Raw genomic sequence first — 14041 nt, forward strand, 5'->3', positions numbered from 1 at the left:
GTAATATTGCTGAGAATTCAAACAGGACTTTAGCTTTGCTATTCTGCTAGATATATACACTCACTGTACAGATAGTTACGCATATTCAAGCAGTGAATTCAAATATTTAAGAACATAAGATATTCATATTTGTGAGACAGATTAATTTTCAACATGAGTCAGAATTAATAAAATATTTACATGATATTTTTCTCTGAACCATTATGCATTACAAAGCAACATACAGTGTGACCACCCCAACAGAATTGTATGCCCCATTTTACCTGACTTTTTTTTTTTTTTCCCCCAGCGGGGCCAGAATTGCATCCTTCATCTAATGTGAGTTTTGAAGAGGAAGAACATGTACTGTAAAAACATGCAGAGGGAATCTGAGCTATGTTCAGCGTGTGTTGGGGAAGAATCATAAGGGGCAGGAAAAAAAGGCCCAGTAGCTAAATTTCACACTGATAATGCCCTTTACTGCTAAGTTGTTAAGTTAGTGTGTTTGTGTAATGTCTGTGTGTTTTACAGCTTATATCTTACAACCAAATTCAGGACCTGACAATTATTAAGCAGCTACAGTGAGTTTTGTTACTTCAAATCAGTAATCCCGACAGTTATGCATGTCACATGATGGAAAGCAGTGGAGAATGTCTTCCTCTGGCCTGGTGTTTTTATTTTATAAGGTGGAAATGCAGTTTCCATTTCCTGTCCCCTGGCCGGGGACTGAATTCTCTTACCGGGTAGGTACGGGGACTTCAGTCAGAGCACCCAACATGACCGCCTGCTGCAGCCGGACAAAGGCAATGAAAGGACTCTCCAGGAAGTCTACCTCCCCCACCAGTACATTGGAGGCCTCAGCATCACGGGGCAATTTCTTCATGAATTTATTCTTCAGCTGCAGCAGGGAAAGAGGAAGGAAAAGAAAATCAAGTCTTGTTACGCATGCAAACAGGAATGTGCAATCAAATTTACCCAGTTTTCATCCACATTTCCTCCTTGGTCAGCACATATCTTTGGCTGCTTCTGTTTCTGTTTACAGACCTGAGATGATGTTATTTTGTGGAGAAAAAGGTGTGCAGCACTGAGGAAGACGAGTAGACATGGGCAGGGTTTCAGGAAGCACTGCCCCACCTCGTTGCCCGGTCATCCATACGCTGCTACAGAAATGACTGGCCTGAGGAAAACTAACCCTGAACAATGGACTCCAGGAGCTGCGTACCTGCATTTCTTTTCAAGTTTCAAGAGAAAGACTAAACTTAGCACACACTTTTAGGAGTATGTTTCCTAGCCTGTGGCTTCTCCCTTAATCTAAAATTTGCTTGAGGTGGTCCAAAGCCATTGTTCCCATTGCCTGTGCAGGCCAGCACATGAGTAGTCACTGGGCAAAAGTAGTAGGCATCCTGGTTTTGAAACTACACTAATGGTCGCAATAACTGTCCAGGTGAGAGACTGGCTCATTACTGCTTCCCACCATCACTGCCTGAGCCCTCAGCCCTCCCGCAGGCTGCTGCCCTCAGAGCACAGAGCAGGGCATGGCTGAAGTGGGACAGAGGAACATGTGCCATCATTAAAGACCTTCTGCCCAGGAGAAACCCCCTTCTCAATCCTTCTACGGAATGATGCTGGATGGCTACTACATCCCTCACCTCCCAAAGATCTGAAGGAAGAGAAAGCCTTGGGAAGAAGTGAAGTGAGAAGAGGCATCCATGAAGAAGAGAGAAATCAGAGAGGGTTTCCGAGGAAAATAAAAGCACCAGGCCTGGACAGAGAAGCCAAGGTGGGAGTCAGGGGAAGATGAGGAAGAAGGTGGTTGTGAGCAGCACACTGGGCCTCTGCATGGGTCCTGAGCCAGGATGGGTTGGGTGACACAGTGAACCCCCTCCAGATGCTCACCGCAGGGGGTCTGTGTTAACTGTTCCCCTCCTGACGAGGCTCCAAGCACTCTGTTAGCCTCAGTACAAATACCAAGCAAGAGAAGGGTGTATGTTTCTATCTGTATCCATACCAAACCCAACTACTACTTTGAAGTACAATCATATCTACCCTCAATGAATTTCTGTAATTTGTAAACAGCAACACAGCTATGTGTGTGGAAATTGAGGGTAAGGGCATTTTTTAAAAAATGGTCAACAAGCAGGCAGGTAGCAATAATTGCCTGTCTTCATCCTTTACTCTGACAGCACACAGAAATTCCGCCCTCCATCAAATACCTGTAAAACCCCACCACCAAAAGGAAGCTAACACGGTTGGTAGTTACTGTGTAGCTAAAAGAACTCTCATGTTTCCACCATCAATTAAACATCTATTGCTTTATAATCAAGTTACTGCAGCCAATGTTTTACCCTGCCAACTCTGTCCTCTATTGAGTTAATATCTTTCTGTCAGAGAGAGATTTTAAGAACCTCACACTGAAGTTTAAGTAAATGAACTGCTAACGTCTGGAGTACATACATATATATCACTCTGCCTGATCTATTGAAAAATCATTGTAGCCCCATGGCAAAGAAATCCACTTCAGCAGAGCTACCTAAAACACACAGCAGCTCACACTGCAGTCTGGCTCCACAAGCTCTCAGAAGCCCCAAAGCACACACTGACTGGTGGTTTTAATATTTATGAACTAGAATACCTTAAACGCACAAGAAAAAAATAACATGTATGGTAATTTCCCAACAGAACCTTTGAAACTTTAAACTGATGCTGCCAACTGTTCACTACTTGATAACATATCCCTTGGAAGAACAAGCACATGATAAAATGCTCGGACGCACGAGTTTTAGGGACACACTCAGCAAAACCTGTCACAGAAATCTGGTGCTCGTTAATGGAGAGCTTCTCTGTAACAAGACTTTGCTGAGCCAAGGATTGTCTGTCGGGGGAAAAAACCACTTCAGTGTCTTCCCTTAATGGGTACAGGACCCACTGTTGCAGAGGTGCACCCAAGCAGGGTCAAGGCTGCTGTCAGGAGGAGAAGAAAGGTGAGATGCCCAGTGGTGGAGGAGGATGCTGCTCCTCAGCCCCCCTTTTCTAGGCAGCATGTTGAGGATTTTTCCCCCAAGCACCTCTAAGAGACACAAAATGACCCCCTCTGTTAGGCTGCTAAAGCAAGACTCATCAAAACAGCCTTTGCCACACTCACGGGAAGCTTTTCTCTCATGACCAGTCTGTCCTCTGATCTTCCTGAGAGAGTTGTGTTCAAAAGCAAAAAAAAAGAGCAAACCCTAAGAAACCTGCTGATGCTTTGAAACAGGGTTTTGGGGTTTTTCCCCCTTAACTTTTGGACTAAGATACAATGTGGTGCTATGGCAGCAGCAAGGCCCCATGTGCTGCTGAGCTGTGTGTGGCACAAGGATAAAAGCATAAAGATGTCTACCTCTTTTGTTGAAGAGGTAGAGACACCTCCTGGGAAAAGGAACCAAACCAGCTGGCAGGCTTGCTCTGATCAGCTGCTTATCCCCAAAGGCTCAGGTTGCCTTTGTTAAGGATGGTGAAGGAGAACAGAAGATCAAAATCATTGCTGGAAAGGGACAGATTCTTCTGAAGTGCACCCATGTACAGAGAGATGACAGTATATGAAGAACTCACGCATTTCAGCAAATATTTTGTAGCAAAAGAAATTCAACTAGGTCACCAAAATTTCCTTCTGATCACTCTAGTAATCTGATTTTCTTACCCATCCAGATTATTCCAACATGTCCTTCCCATCATGCCTTTCTAGCCTTATTTCTCTGTACTCTCATGATCTTTGACTGCTCCTTTCTCCCAGTAACATAAGCCTGAGATGTTATCTCAGCTTTTTTAAGGTTGGGGTGCTTTTTCCAGTGTTCTTTCACTCTCTTCCTACATCTCTGCCTTCTTCAGTAACAGTGACAACAGCTATGCTAGAAACACGACAAAGGGAGCTGGTGAAGCCACCATGAGCGTACACCAGTGCAATTGCACTGCTCATCTTCAAGTTTTCTCATAATTAAGATCTAGATTTTAGTCTATTTGAAAACCAACACAACTTGATTTTTTACTTTAAAAAAATTACCTATCTCAAAGCAAAACAATGTAGTTATTTACTATATTGGATCATTTTTAAAAAAAATAAGTATTCAGTAGAATTTCCTATCAATTTTTGCTGCCTGATGAATACGAAAAGCACATGGGAATATACATATTTTTTGTCATATTTGGAATTTAACTCTTCGTTCATGGCAAGCCCACTCTTAATTGTGGCTATAAACGTGTATGCATGGCCTCTCCTGCCTCCTCCAACACCATTACACCTGAACTGCCAAGTGTTACACCCAACATAGTGTCACCTAAGGCAGCCTGTCACTGCAGAGTGGAAATAAGCTTTGTCCATTTCATCTAGAGAGCTACCCCAGTTCCTGCATCAGGACACGCATAGGACCATCTTCTGACTTGAAAAGGGAGACCATAGAGAGCAAGACATTCTGCTCCTGATGCCTTGGGTCTTTCTGAGGGCTGTCTGCTCACTGCACAATCAATGTGAAAACCTCAGTCTGGGAGCAGCACCGGAGGAGCCCACAGAAAGTGAATCCACCAGCAAGGAAAGCAGCATTGGGACTCCAGTCACAATATAAGCAGTGCTTCTAAAAACGCAGCAAAGCATCTATCTGTTGTGTTACTGAACAGTGGTGCTCAAAACTGCAGGAAAGCGAGCTTAGAAGACAACTTATAAAGCTGTATTTATTAATTTCCAGTAATCCTTCCCAGGGCATACAAATGGTATCTGAGGTGCAACTCTGTGCTTAGCACCATTAAACCAGAGTGTCGGAAGAAATCTACTGACCAGCATCATTCTCATCAGCCATGTGCAAGGCTTACTCTCATTTATACGTCTTCTCCCAAAGTGTAGCTATAGCTTCATGCTAAAAATAGTTCCTTACAGACTGAATATTATTCTTCTCATCTCTCCACCTATGTACTGTAATGGTACCACAGCAGATATGAGCAGGCTCACAGGGCTCTGCAACATTCATCCACTAGCTGACAAAATATTAACTAAGCCCAACTATGGAGAAAAGTCATCAACTGCTTCTGATTTGATAACGGGACAACACTGCAGCAGCAGCAGCTGAGTTTTAAAAATCAGCTTCTCCTGGCTCTTTTCTGGTATCTTTCTGGCACTGGAAATCTCTTTAGCCTGGCACCGGATTGCCTTTCTGCTAGGTTATTAAATTATAGCTCAAGCAAGCCTGCTGCAGTAGCACTGCTCTTACCCCCAGCCTTCTTCATAGCACCAGCAAAGCTCCTGAGGCCTTGGCCCCATTGGTGGGGGGCACAACTGCTCCCATCTTAGATGTACCCCTCTGCCTTAGCACTCAGGCTGTGTCTTTGCAGCCAGGGAGGAATTTCCGGGCATTCTCAGATCCAAGATGGCTTTTGTTTCTAACTTCAGCTGTGGCAGAATTCATGTGAAGTCGAAGGCTTTTGAAAAATCCTGCCCTTAGTTCGTTTCCAACCCGCCACCCCCCACCCTCAATGATCTTTGGAGATGCTCTGTGTTTGTCTGGCTGAGGGTGAATGGCAAGGGAGGATGTACTGCCAGAAACACCAATGGGGGGTAACACTAAACTGGGCTATGAACCCGTAACAAGCTTTGCCAGGCAACTCAAAGAAGTAGAAAAATGGAAAAAGTCTCATGAAAAGGCATGAATTATTGATTCAGCAGGAAGAAAACTGCTGAAACAATCCTACTCTTGCATGTTTCAGTCAGGATTACCACCAGAGAAAATATTAAATAAGCATCAAGGAGCTCTGTGGAGGAAGCCTGTAGAAATGCTACCAGTTCTCCTATGAATAGTGTGTTGCAGGAAACTGGAGATAAAAGATATCAGGAAGGTGGCAAATCCCGAATAAATGTTCAACTTTGCCAAACATGTTAGTTGCAGGCTGACGTGTGTTGCTGAACAAGCACAGTGTTGGCCCAAACCCTGGTGCCTTTCTGAACCAGAACTGACATGCAGGATCTCAAGTCAAAACACCATGACTAATTTTGTAGAGCTATCATTATAGTGATTTTTGCTCCAAATGAGTTTTACAGCACCACTCACCACTTTCTTAAATCATTTATCAGATAGATGATGGGAAGGGTGCAGTCAGCACTTACAACCCATTTTGAACTATTCCCCAAAGAAGCTTCAAAGGATTTGAGTCCTCAGCAGCACCTGAGAGCAGGGAGGGAGGCAGGGAGGGAGGCAGGGAGGGAGGCAGGGCCATGCAGCTGGAAGCACTATATTCACTTTCCCTGTACTCTGCTAAATTGAGCATTGTCCCAACCCAACCACTAATGTTATGTTAAAGGTCACAGATTTCCAATGCTATACCTGCAAAAAGGTATGGCAACCTGAAAAATCACTATGTCCCTAAATGTATTTTAACATTCTGTTACCATCAGCATCACTTAAGCTTTATCGGAAATGAAGGCAATTCCTAAGTACACACAGCTTTTATTGCATCTGCTCATTTGCTCTTGGGCACAATACTGTGCTATAGACCTGTCTGCCTTGCCCTCGCATGGATGCTGCCTCCCCTGCCAGCTCCCAACCACTGCCATTTCCAGACTGAAATGCAGATGTAAAGGAAAGGCAAGAGGCCAGGTCACAGGCCTGGGAAGCAAGAAGGAGCAACCACAGCCACCAGGGCCAAGAGAGCACCTGGGTAAGTTATGTGCCCTGGACCTCCTGGCAAGATACTAAAAAAAACAAGTCAGACTGATTTTTCCTAAATCACTCAAATATTTTGTAAAGGATGGAAAGCTTCTTCCTTTCTTTTGGGAGCATCTAGCACAACCAAGAGTATAGCTGCCCAACAACCAAGAGCAAGAGAAGATGAAAAGGAACACGTGGCTGAATAAGCGCATGGCTCCTGCCTGTGACCCCTGGCACACTCTGTGAAGTAGTTTGCAGGCTTGTCCAGGGCAAGAGAATACCCAAGGCAAGTGGAAACTCCATTAAATGAGTCATTAGCTGAAGCATCAGAATCACAAAGCTAACCAAAAACCCATGATACAGCACTAAAATTATAACTAGAAAAGCCCTTCAGCTAGTCACATTGCTGTAACGATGCTCCAGGGTTTGCAGAAGAGCCTGTAAGGAACATGCAGGCACTGATCTTTGGAAGAATCGGTTTGCCCTTACGTGTCATAGTTGTATTTGATCACCTCTAGCCTAAGGAAGAGTTACCAAACAAAAACCTCTGGCTGCATGAGCTGGAGTTCAGGTAAAACACACCACCCATACAGGAACAGCCTCCTTTGAAATTGAGGTTACAAGCCTACGAAAGCTTGAAATCAGTTGCTCTTCGGGGACAGAGCTCTGCAGCGTGCCATGGGGCAGCAATCACTACCTTGGCTTTTGCACAGGACACCACAGTGCACCAAGCACAATCATCAATGCCTGTTGGCTTTGGCTACTCACCTGATTAGCATTGCTTGGATTTAAATGCCAGATGCATGGGGAGAGCAGTCCCGACTAATTGAGATGGGGGACAGCTAGCCCATTCGTATGCCATCTTACATCTATTTTACACAAGCTTTTGCTTTTGTCCTAAGTGAAAGGAGGGATGGGACAAAAGAAAACCTATCAATGAAGTGTGAGGCCATAACCTGTCTGAGCTTTTTTGCTATGGGTAGAGTAGCTGCCTTAATGGGATATCACCACTGTCCTCGCTTGATAGTATCTGCCGAGTCTGCAGCAGGGAAGCCCCCACATGCTTACAGCAAAACGAAAAATAAAACAAAAATGTTATTCAGGGCTAATGCCATTACATAGATAGCAAATAATCTCCATCTAATCTTTATAATATTAATAAAACAAAATCAGAAAGAAAGGGCCATGCACTGACTTCACCTAAGGAAGCTATAAACAGATACTAACTTTATAAGCCGCCTTCCTCCAGCCATGCAGGGTCTGAAGTGCAAACCTGAATTCCCCTTCCCATTAGCAGCATTTAGTTGCTATTGTCAGTGGAACTGAGCGACCAAAGCAAACACCACTGGCATGAGAAACAGAGAATGCTATCTATTTGGCAAATATCAAAAATATAGTTTCCAGGCTTTTGCTTAAAAGCCCGGGAAGACAGCTTTTGGCAGTTCCACTCTGGGAAAGCAAAGCTACCAGGGCTATCCTATCCTGTGGGGAAAACGTTCCACCCTTCCTCTTCTTTTTTATGCCCTTCATCATTTTACAAGTCTTGCTCCTCCTCCCCAAGCCACACTTCTGCAGGCTGAAGACCCCTAGATTATATTTAGCATCTCCAACAGAGAGTCCATTCCAACCAGCTCTTTTTCACTCTACCAAATACCATTTCTAAGTTCACTATAGTCAACAACCTCCAGCATTGCACTATTAAAACCAGCCAGTGCTTGATGTGGGGATGACAAGGAGGGGAGCAAGCCACATGAAGGTTAGGGTAGGATTTAGCTGCAGGTTCCAGCTCCTGCTTAGCTCACCATGCAGCAAAACTCAAATCCACTAAATACAGCTCTTTCCCCCTCAAAGTATGGCAAAACCTGAGCACTCAGAATAAACACTGATCATACAGATCACAAGCCTAACTGCATAAGCGGTGCTTTGTGTAACTAAAAGAAGGCTTAACGGTCCCTGATCACAGGGAAAAAGGGATCCAGTTCCTCAAATTCCTGTTATATCAAAGCCAAGTGCAGGACAGGGGATCTTCCAGCCTGGAAGGCAGCACCAGGCTGCCCGAGAGCATGAACAAAGGCTGGGGGAAGAGGCCATTTAAAAATTCACTCTACCTTCTGTTTACTCTGCATAGGGGTATGTGGACTCACCTCCTCACAGCATCATATTTCATCATGGTGTTCCACACTTGAGCACAGATGCATAGAGCTTTTGTACTTAAGAAAAGTTAATTCCCCCAGGAATTTGAATCTGACTCTGTCTCTGTTTTTCTGTATCCGTTCACATATACGTTTAAGATTACCTTCCCATAAACTATCCCATGAACGCTCACCTCAAGTGATACCTTCAATGCTCTGTGTTTTGTCTATGCCATTACCCAGGAATGCTTTAGAGGTGCGCTGCTGATACACTGCAGGGAGAAACGATGCAAGCAAAACTGCTCTCTGCATCAAGAAAAAAGGCCAAAGTAAACAAAATTCCAGTTAACTGAACTTCCTAGAGACTCTTCCTTTCCTTCAGAAAGGTGGCAGTGATCTGTAGTGGAAGACAGTCATTTTCATTTGAGCTCCATGGAGTGAAAGTAGGTCATCCAGGCTGACAGACCTGAAAATGAGGAATGTCCGCTTGTGACTGTGGAGATAAGGAGACGTTCAAACAGGAAAAGCAGTGAAACACTCCCACCATTAGCCACTGGACTTCATTCCAAACAGGGGGGTCCCATCAGCGCCCTCCCCATCCATTGGCCCCCCCAGGAAAGGCAGGAGGGTTTCTCTTAACAAGGCCAATGTCTTTTTTTAACTTTAGAGCTGGCTTTGGCACAGATTCCCTGTTGATATGGAAACACCAGTTTGAATAAACAGTGCACACACCACAACAAATAAGAAGGGTTTTGTGCCTCTTTCTGACTGACGATATTCATTCAGAGCCGTTTTTTGTCCCATACAGAAGCCCTTCGACAGTGGAGATAATGCCAGGTCAGTAAACTCTCCTTATATCAACATATATTAATTTTCTATATACTATTGCATCAGCTCAGTAATAACAGGTCCCTGATAAAACAGATTTTCTTTAAATGTCCCTTGTATTTTACATCTTGAGCATTAAAGGAGTCCTAGTCATTCAGCCATTCGGAGTTGCCAAGGACATTTTAGCAGAGCATGACCAAAGGATTTCTCACGGGAAGAAGGACAGAAGCGGGAACTTCCCCAGCTTCCTACGGTCCACTTGCACTACAGCAACAAAGGGGCTGATAAAGGCTGTACTTGACTCTTCTCAATCACTTTCATTCACAGATAAAGCTGAAAAATCAATCTAAAATATTTTCAAATTATTAAGACTACACGAATCAAGATCTAACTTAACAATCCCAGCTCTAACACCATAAATGACAAACTATCCCCTGGGCATTGCAAAGAGGATTAAAACCTCATCCTCCAAAAGGCTGCTTGAACAGAGACGGGATGTGACTGCAGGCTCAGTGCTGTTTGAGATGTCTTGCGTGGGATAGGCAGAGTGAAACTCCAAGGTACATTGTCAAAGGAGAGCTCAGCCCAAACACAGCTTAAGCAATACTAAGTAGAAGCAACGTCACTAATATTTCCACAGATTAATCATGTGGGGACACTTTTATAAACATTCACCTGAAGTACTTGTGACTCAGATACTGCAACTACAATCCAGAGTGTGGCAGTGTAGTTTGAAATGGGCTAGAAAGCTGAAAACCGCACAGAAAATCGTATCTTCATGTGCACTAAAAATAAGAGAAAATGGAAAAGTAACACTAGCAAAACACCCAGGCAGCACCAGGCAAGCAGCCATTGTTATCTGTACCAGCAGAGGAATGGATGCAGAGCCAGGAGATCAGAAGCACAAAGCCAACCTTCCAGATGTAGGCATAATCCACACACGGAAGTTTTGACAGTGTAGCCATATCAGTTGGCTGTGTGGAAAAACTCCCTAATCTCTTGGTGTACACAGCTCATACCAGCAAAAGGATCACTCCTCATCAGCACGTCACCCAATTAGGTGGTTCCAGTTGGTACAGGCTCTAAGTCTGCCCTGCGGACCTGCCAGCACAGCATAATTGCACTGGCAATTCCTTTCACCTGCAGATAAGCGTTTAAGAAAAAGAAAAGCAGACAGGAGCATGGGATACCACCAGCAAAGAGTGAAGTTTGGGATGACCCTGTGCAGGCCTTCACCTAACCCCAGCAGACTGAACTGCTGCTGCTGACCAGCCCTTTACCCCCACACCGCTGTTCTGGGCACCCTTCTTGACAAAAGGCTACTTGCAAGCTGGCAGGAGTCCAGACAAGCAATCCAAACTAGGAAGTGGCTGAGAGACATAAATATATCAGAAAAGCTTATCTGCATTAAATATATAGGAGTTGTATATGTCCCTGCCCATGGCAGGGGAGTTGGAACTACATGATCTTTAAGGTCCCTTCCAATCCAAACATTTTATGATTCTGTGTATAACTTGGCTAAGATGCACCTAAACCAGCAGAAGTGTTAGATCTTTTCTAACTCTATCTGGTTGAACAATCTACATGTACATATACACATACATCCCTCTCATCTTCTTCGGGTTTGTTGGACAGCCCACCAGAAGCACCTGATTTTTCTAGACCTATCTCTGCTGTGGACCAGATTAGGTAAACCGTAAGTTGGTCTTTTTTGACAGCTCAAGAAACCTTCATTAGGTCTTTCAGTTTGGTGTTATTCAATATGGTATTAGAGAAAAACCTGAGCAAACAGCTCAGCCTTCAAGAGCTGGAGGAATTCTCCTGTCATGAGAAGTCCTGGTCTCTCAGACACTTCTCTGGTACCACTGATGCATCTGGCAAAAAAGATCTCAGAGCCCTGGAGAGAGTAGGAAGCCTGGATGCTGATCTATTAATTGGAAAACAGAAAAGAAAAATAAATTCTCCAAAAGTGCCACTGCCTCTGCTTCTCTATCTTGCTGCAAATGACCAGTACCTTAATTGCAGCCAACACCTCATAAAGTAAGACAAATGAAGGCAAATCACTTCTCCGCACTGCTACCTCAGAAGCACTGTTCTGCCAACACAAATACAACGGAAGGGAACGCACCTCCTCTTCCCCAATTATCCTTATAAAGTGCCAAAATGTCAAACAAGCCCAAAGCAAAAACATGATAAACAGCAAAACCAAAACTTCGTGGCCTTTATTGAAGCTATTTATTATCAGGGTGGTTTGAGTCAAGGCCCTGGCACCTTTTGCAAGACCCTCACAGGATGCTGAACCAGTCTCTTTTGCAATCTCAGTGTAATACAGGACAATGACTCAAGCTGTCATTCTCACGGCAGAGAGGAGCTGGTTCATGCAAATTACCTGATTTCAATATTCATAAATAATACACTCTTAACCACACATAGCTGTTGGGGTGCTCAGCACTGCTGACAGATATGAGAGAAGCAGGAGGAACAAATCAAAACCCTTTTGTTTAAGCTTCGGGGCAAGCTTCCCACACCGGCTGGAGGCAGAAAGGGAAGGCTTCCTTTGGAGCTCCCCTTTTTGTTTTTCAGTTGTTACACCTCTTGCAAGACAGAATGTTTATTGAGCGTGGCAGTGAAAATGGGAATAAAAGCTTTCTTTCCCCTCCTCACTTCTTCCCCTGCAAACCTTCACCTCTTGTAGACGTCATTAAATATCCTGTTATGGCTTTTTATGAGCTCAGCTGGGAACCTGACGAGCAAAATAACACTTTGGTGATCATCAGCAGATCCCAGTGCCCCGAAATAACAACATAAGAGTAAATCAAGGTTGAAGGTCTCTCAGAGAAAATACATATGCTCAATCTGCAAGCAATTCTGGCTCACTGCTGCCTGCAGATGCTTTCTACAATTTGTTCTATGCTGATGAACACTGTGCCGACAGCACAGCCGCTTCAGCAAAGCTTTAGTGTCCACACACTGTGTTGCCACTGACTGTAAGAGACTCAGCACTACCAAAATCAACAATAAACTGCCATTCCATTAATTTCCCTTTCCACAGACCACCAGTTGTGACAACCAGCCTACCAAGAGTCCCCGCTATATGTGGTTGGGGTAGGGGAGCACTGTTTGTCTGTTGCAGGCACATGAGATGCAAATCAATATTATTGATGCAACTTTTGTGATGAGTAATCTGCAGTTAAAGATTTTCTGAAAACTCTGCATTTTGGTAATTGGCCCTTCCTCTTGTTTCAGCTTTACAATCATTTGCTTTCCATAAATTAAAGGGGAAAAAGAAGAAGATGACATTTTTAATTTAGCAGACATCCCGACCTTACAAGTAACCCAGGACTTTATCACTTTCAGATTTCTGCATCATTTTATGGTTTCACACAGTCTTATTCTGATGGCAAAAATTATTTCATCCAGCCTCAAACATCAGAGAGAGAATGACACAAAGCCAATGAACATGTTCTAACTCCACCATTTTCCATGAAGCAACCTCTCCTTTGCTAAAGCTGCTAATCTAACTGCTTATCACACATCCATAAACACTTTATGGCAGAGGGGAAAGAGAGAATAAAGAAACAGACATTTAAGTTATGCAAGATTTGTTTGGGGTTTTTTAGCAAATAGCAGTACACTGAAATTGCTTTCAGAGGACAACAGCAAAAATTAGTGCAATGATCTTAATATTATCAAAGAACAAACCAACCACATAGGTCCTAAATACTGCAGCAGGTTGGCTGCAGCACTGGGTTGGTACCTCCAGCCCGAGCTCCAAGCTGCCAGCCCTTGTGCTGCCATCCCATCAGGCAGGGCTGGGAGGAGATCACAGAAGTGTTTGGGTTGGAAGGAACCTTAAAGATCACCTAGTTCCAATTCCCCTGCCATGGGCAGGGACACGTTCCACTACACCAGGCTGCTCAAAGCCCCATCCAACCTGGCCTGGAACACTTCCAGGGAGGAGGCATCTACCACTTCTCTGGGCAACCTGTGCCAGTGTCTCACCACCCTTACAGTCAAGAATTTCTTCCCCATATCTAATCTAAATCTACCCTCTTTTAGTTTAAAACCCTCATTCTATCCCTACACCCCCAATAAAGAGTCCCTCCCCATTTTTCCTGCAGGCCCCCTTTAAGTACTGGATGGCCGCTATAAGGTCTCCCCAGAGCCTTCTCTTCTCCAGGCTGAACAACCCCAACTCTCTCAGCCTGTCCTCATAAGGGAGGTGCTCCAGCCCCCATTCATCTTCATGGCCTCCTCTAGACCTGCCCAATCAGGTCCATGTCCTCCTTCTGTTGGGGGCCTCAGAGCTGGACACAGGACTGCAGGTGGGGTCTCATGAGAGTGGAGTAGATGGGGAGAATCCCCTCCCTTGACCTGCTGCCGCACTTCTCTTGATGCAGCCCAGGACACGGTTGGCTTTCTGGGCTGCGAGCACAC

The 14041-nt window shown here is 44.4% G+C and overlaps 1 protein-coding gene across 5 annotated transcripts in view; it reads right to left on the minus strand.

Annotated features, from left to right (window-relative positions):
* The window catches only part of SLC4A4 (solute carrier family 4 member 4), a 235620-nt gene that overhangs the window by 56831 nt on the left and 164748 nt on the right, over nucleotides 1-14041 (minus strand). For all 5 annotated transcript variants that reach the window (XM_074867030.1, XM_074867031.1, XM_074867029.1 and 2 more), the window contains one exon: nucleotides 720-877. In XM_074867030.1, coding sequence (XP_074723131.1) covers nucleotides 720-877 — 158 coding nt within the window. The remainder of the gene's footprint in view (nucleotides 1-719; nucleotides 878-14041) is intronic.

The sequence above is a fragment of the Strix uralensis genome, chromosome 4 (genome assembly GCF_047716275.1).
Source record: "Strix uralensis isolate ZFMK-TIS-50842 chromosome 4, bStrUra1, whole genome shotgun sequence".
NCBI lineage: Eukaryota > Metazoa > Chordata > Aves > Strigiformes > Strigidae > Strix > Strix uralensis.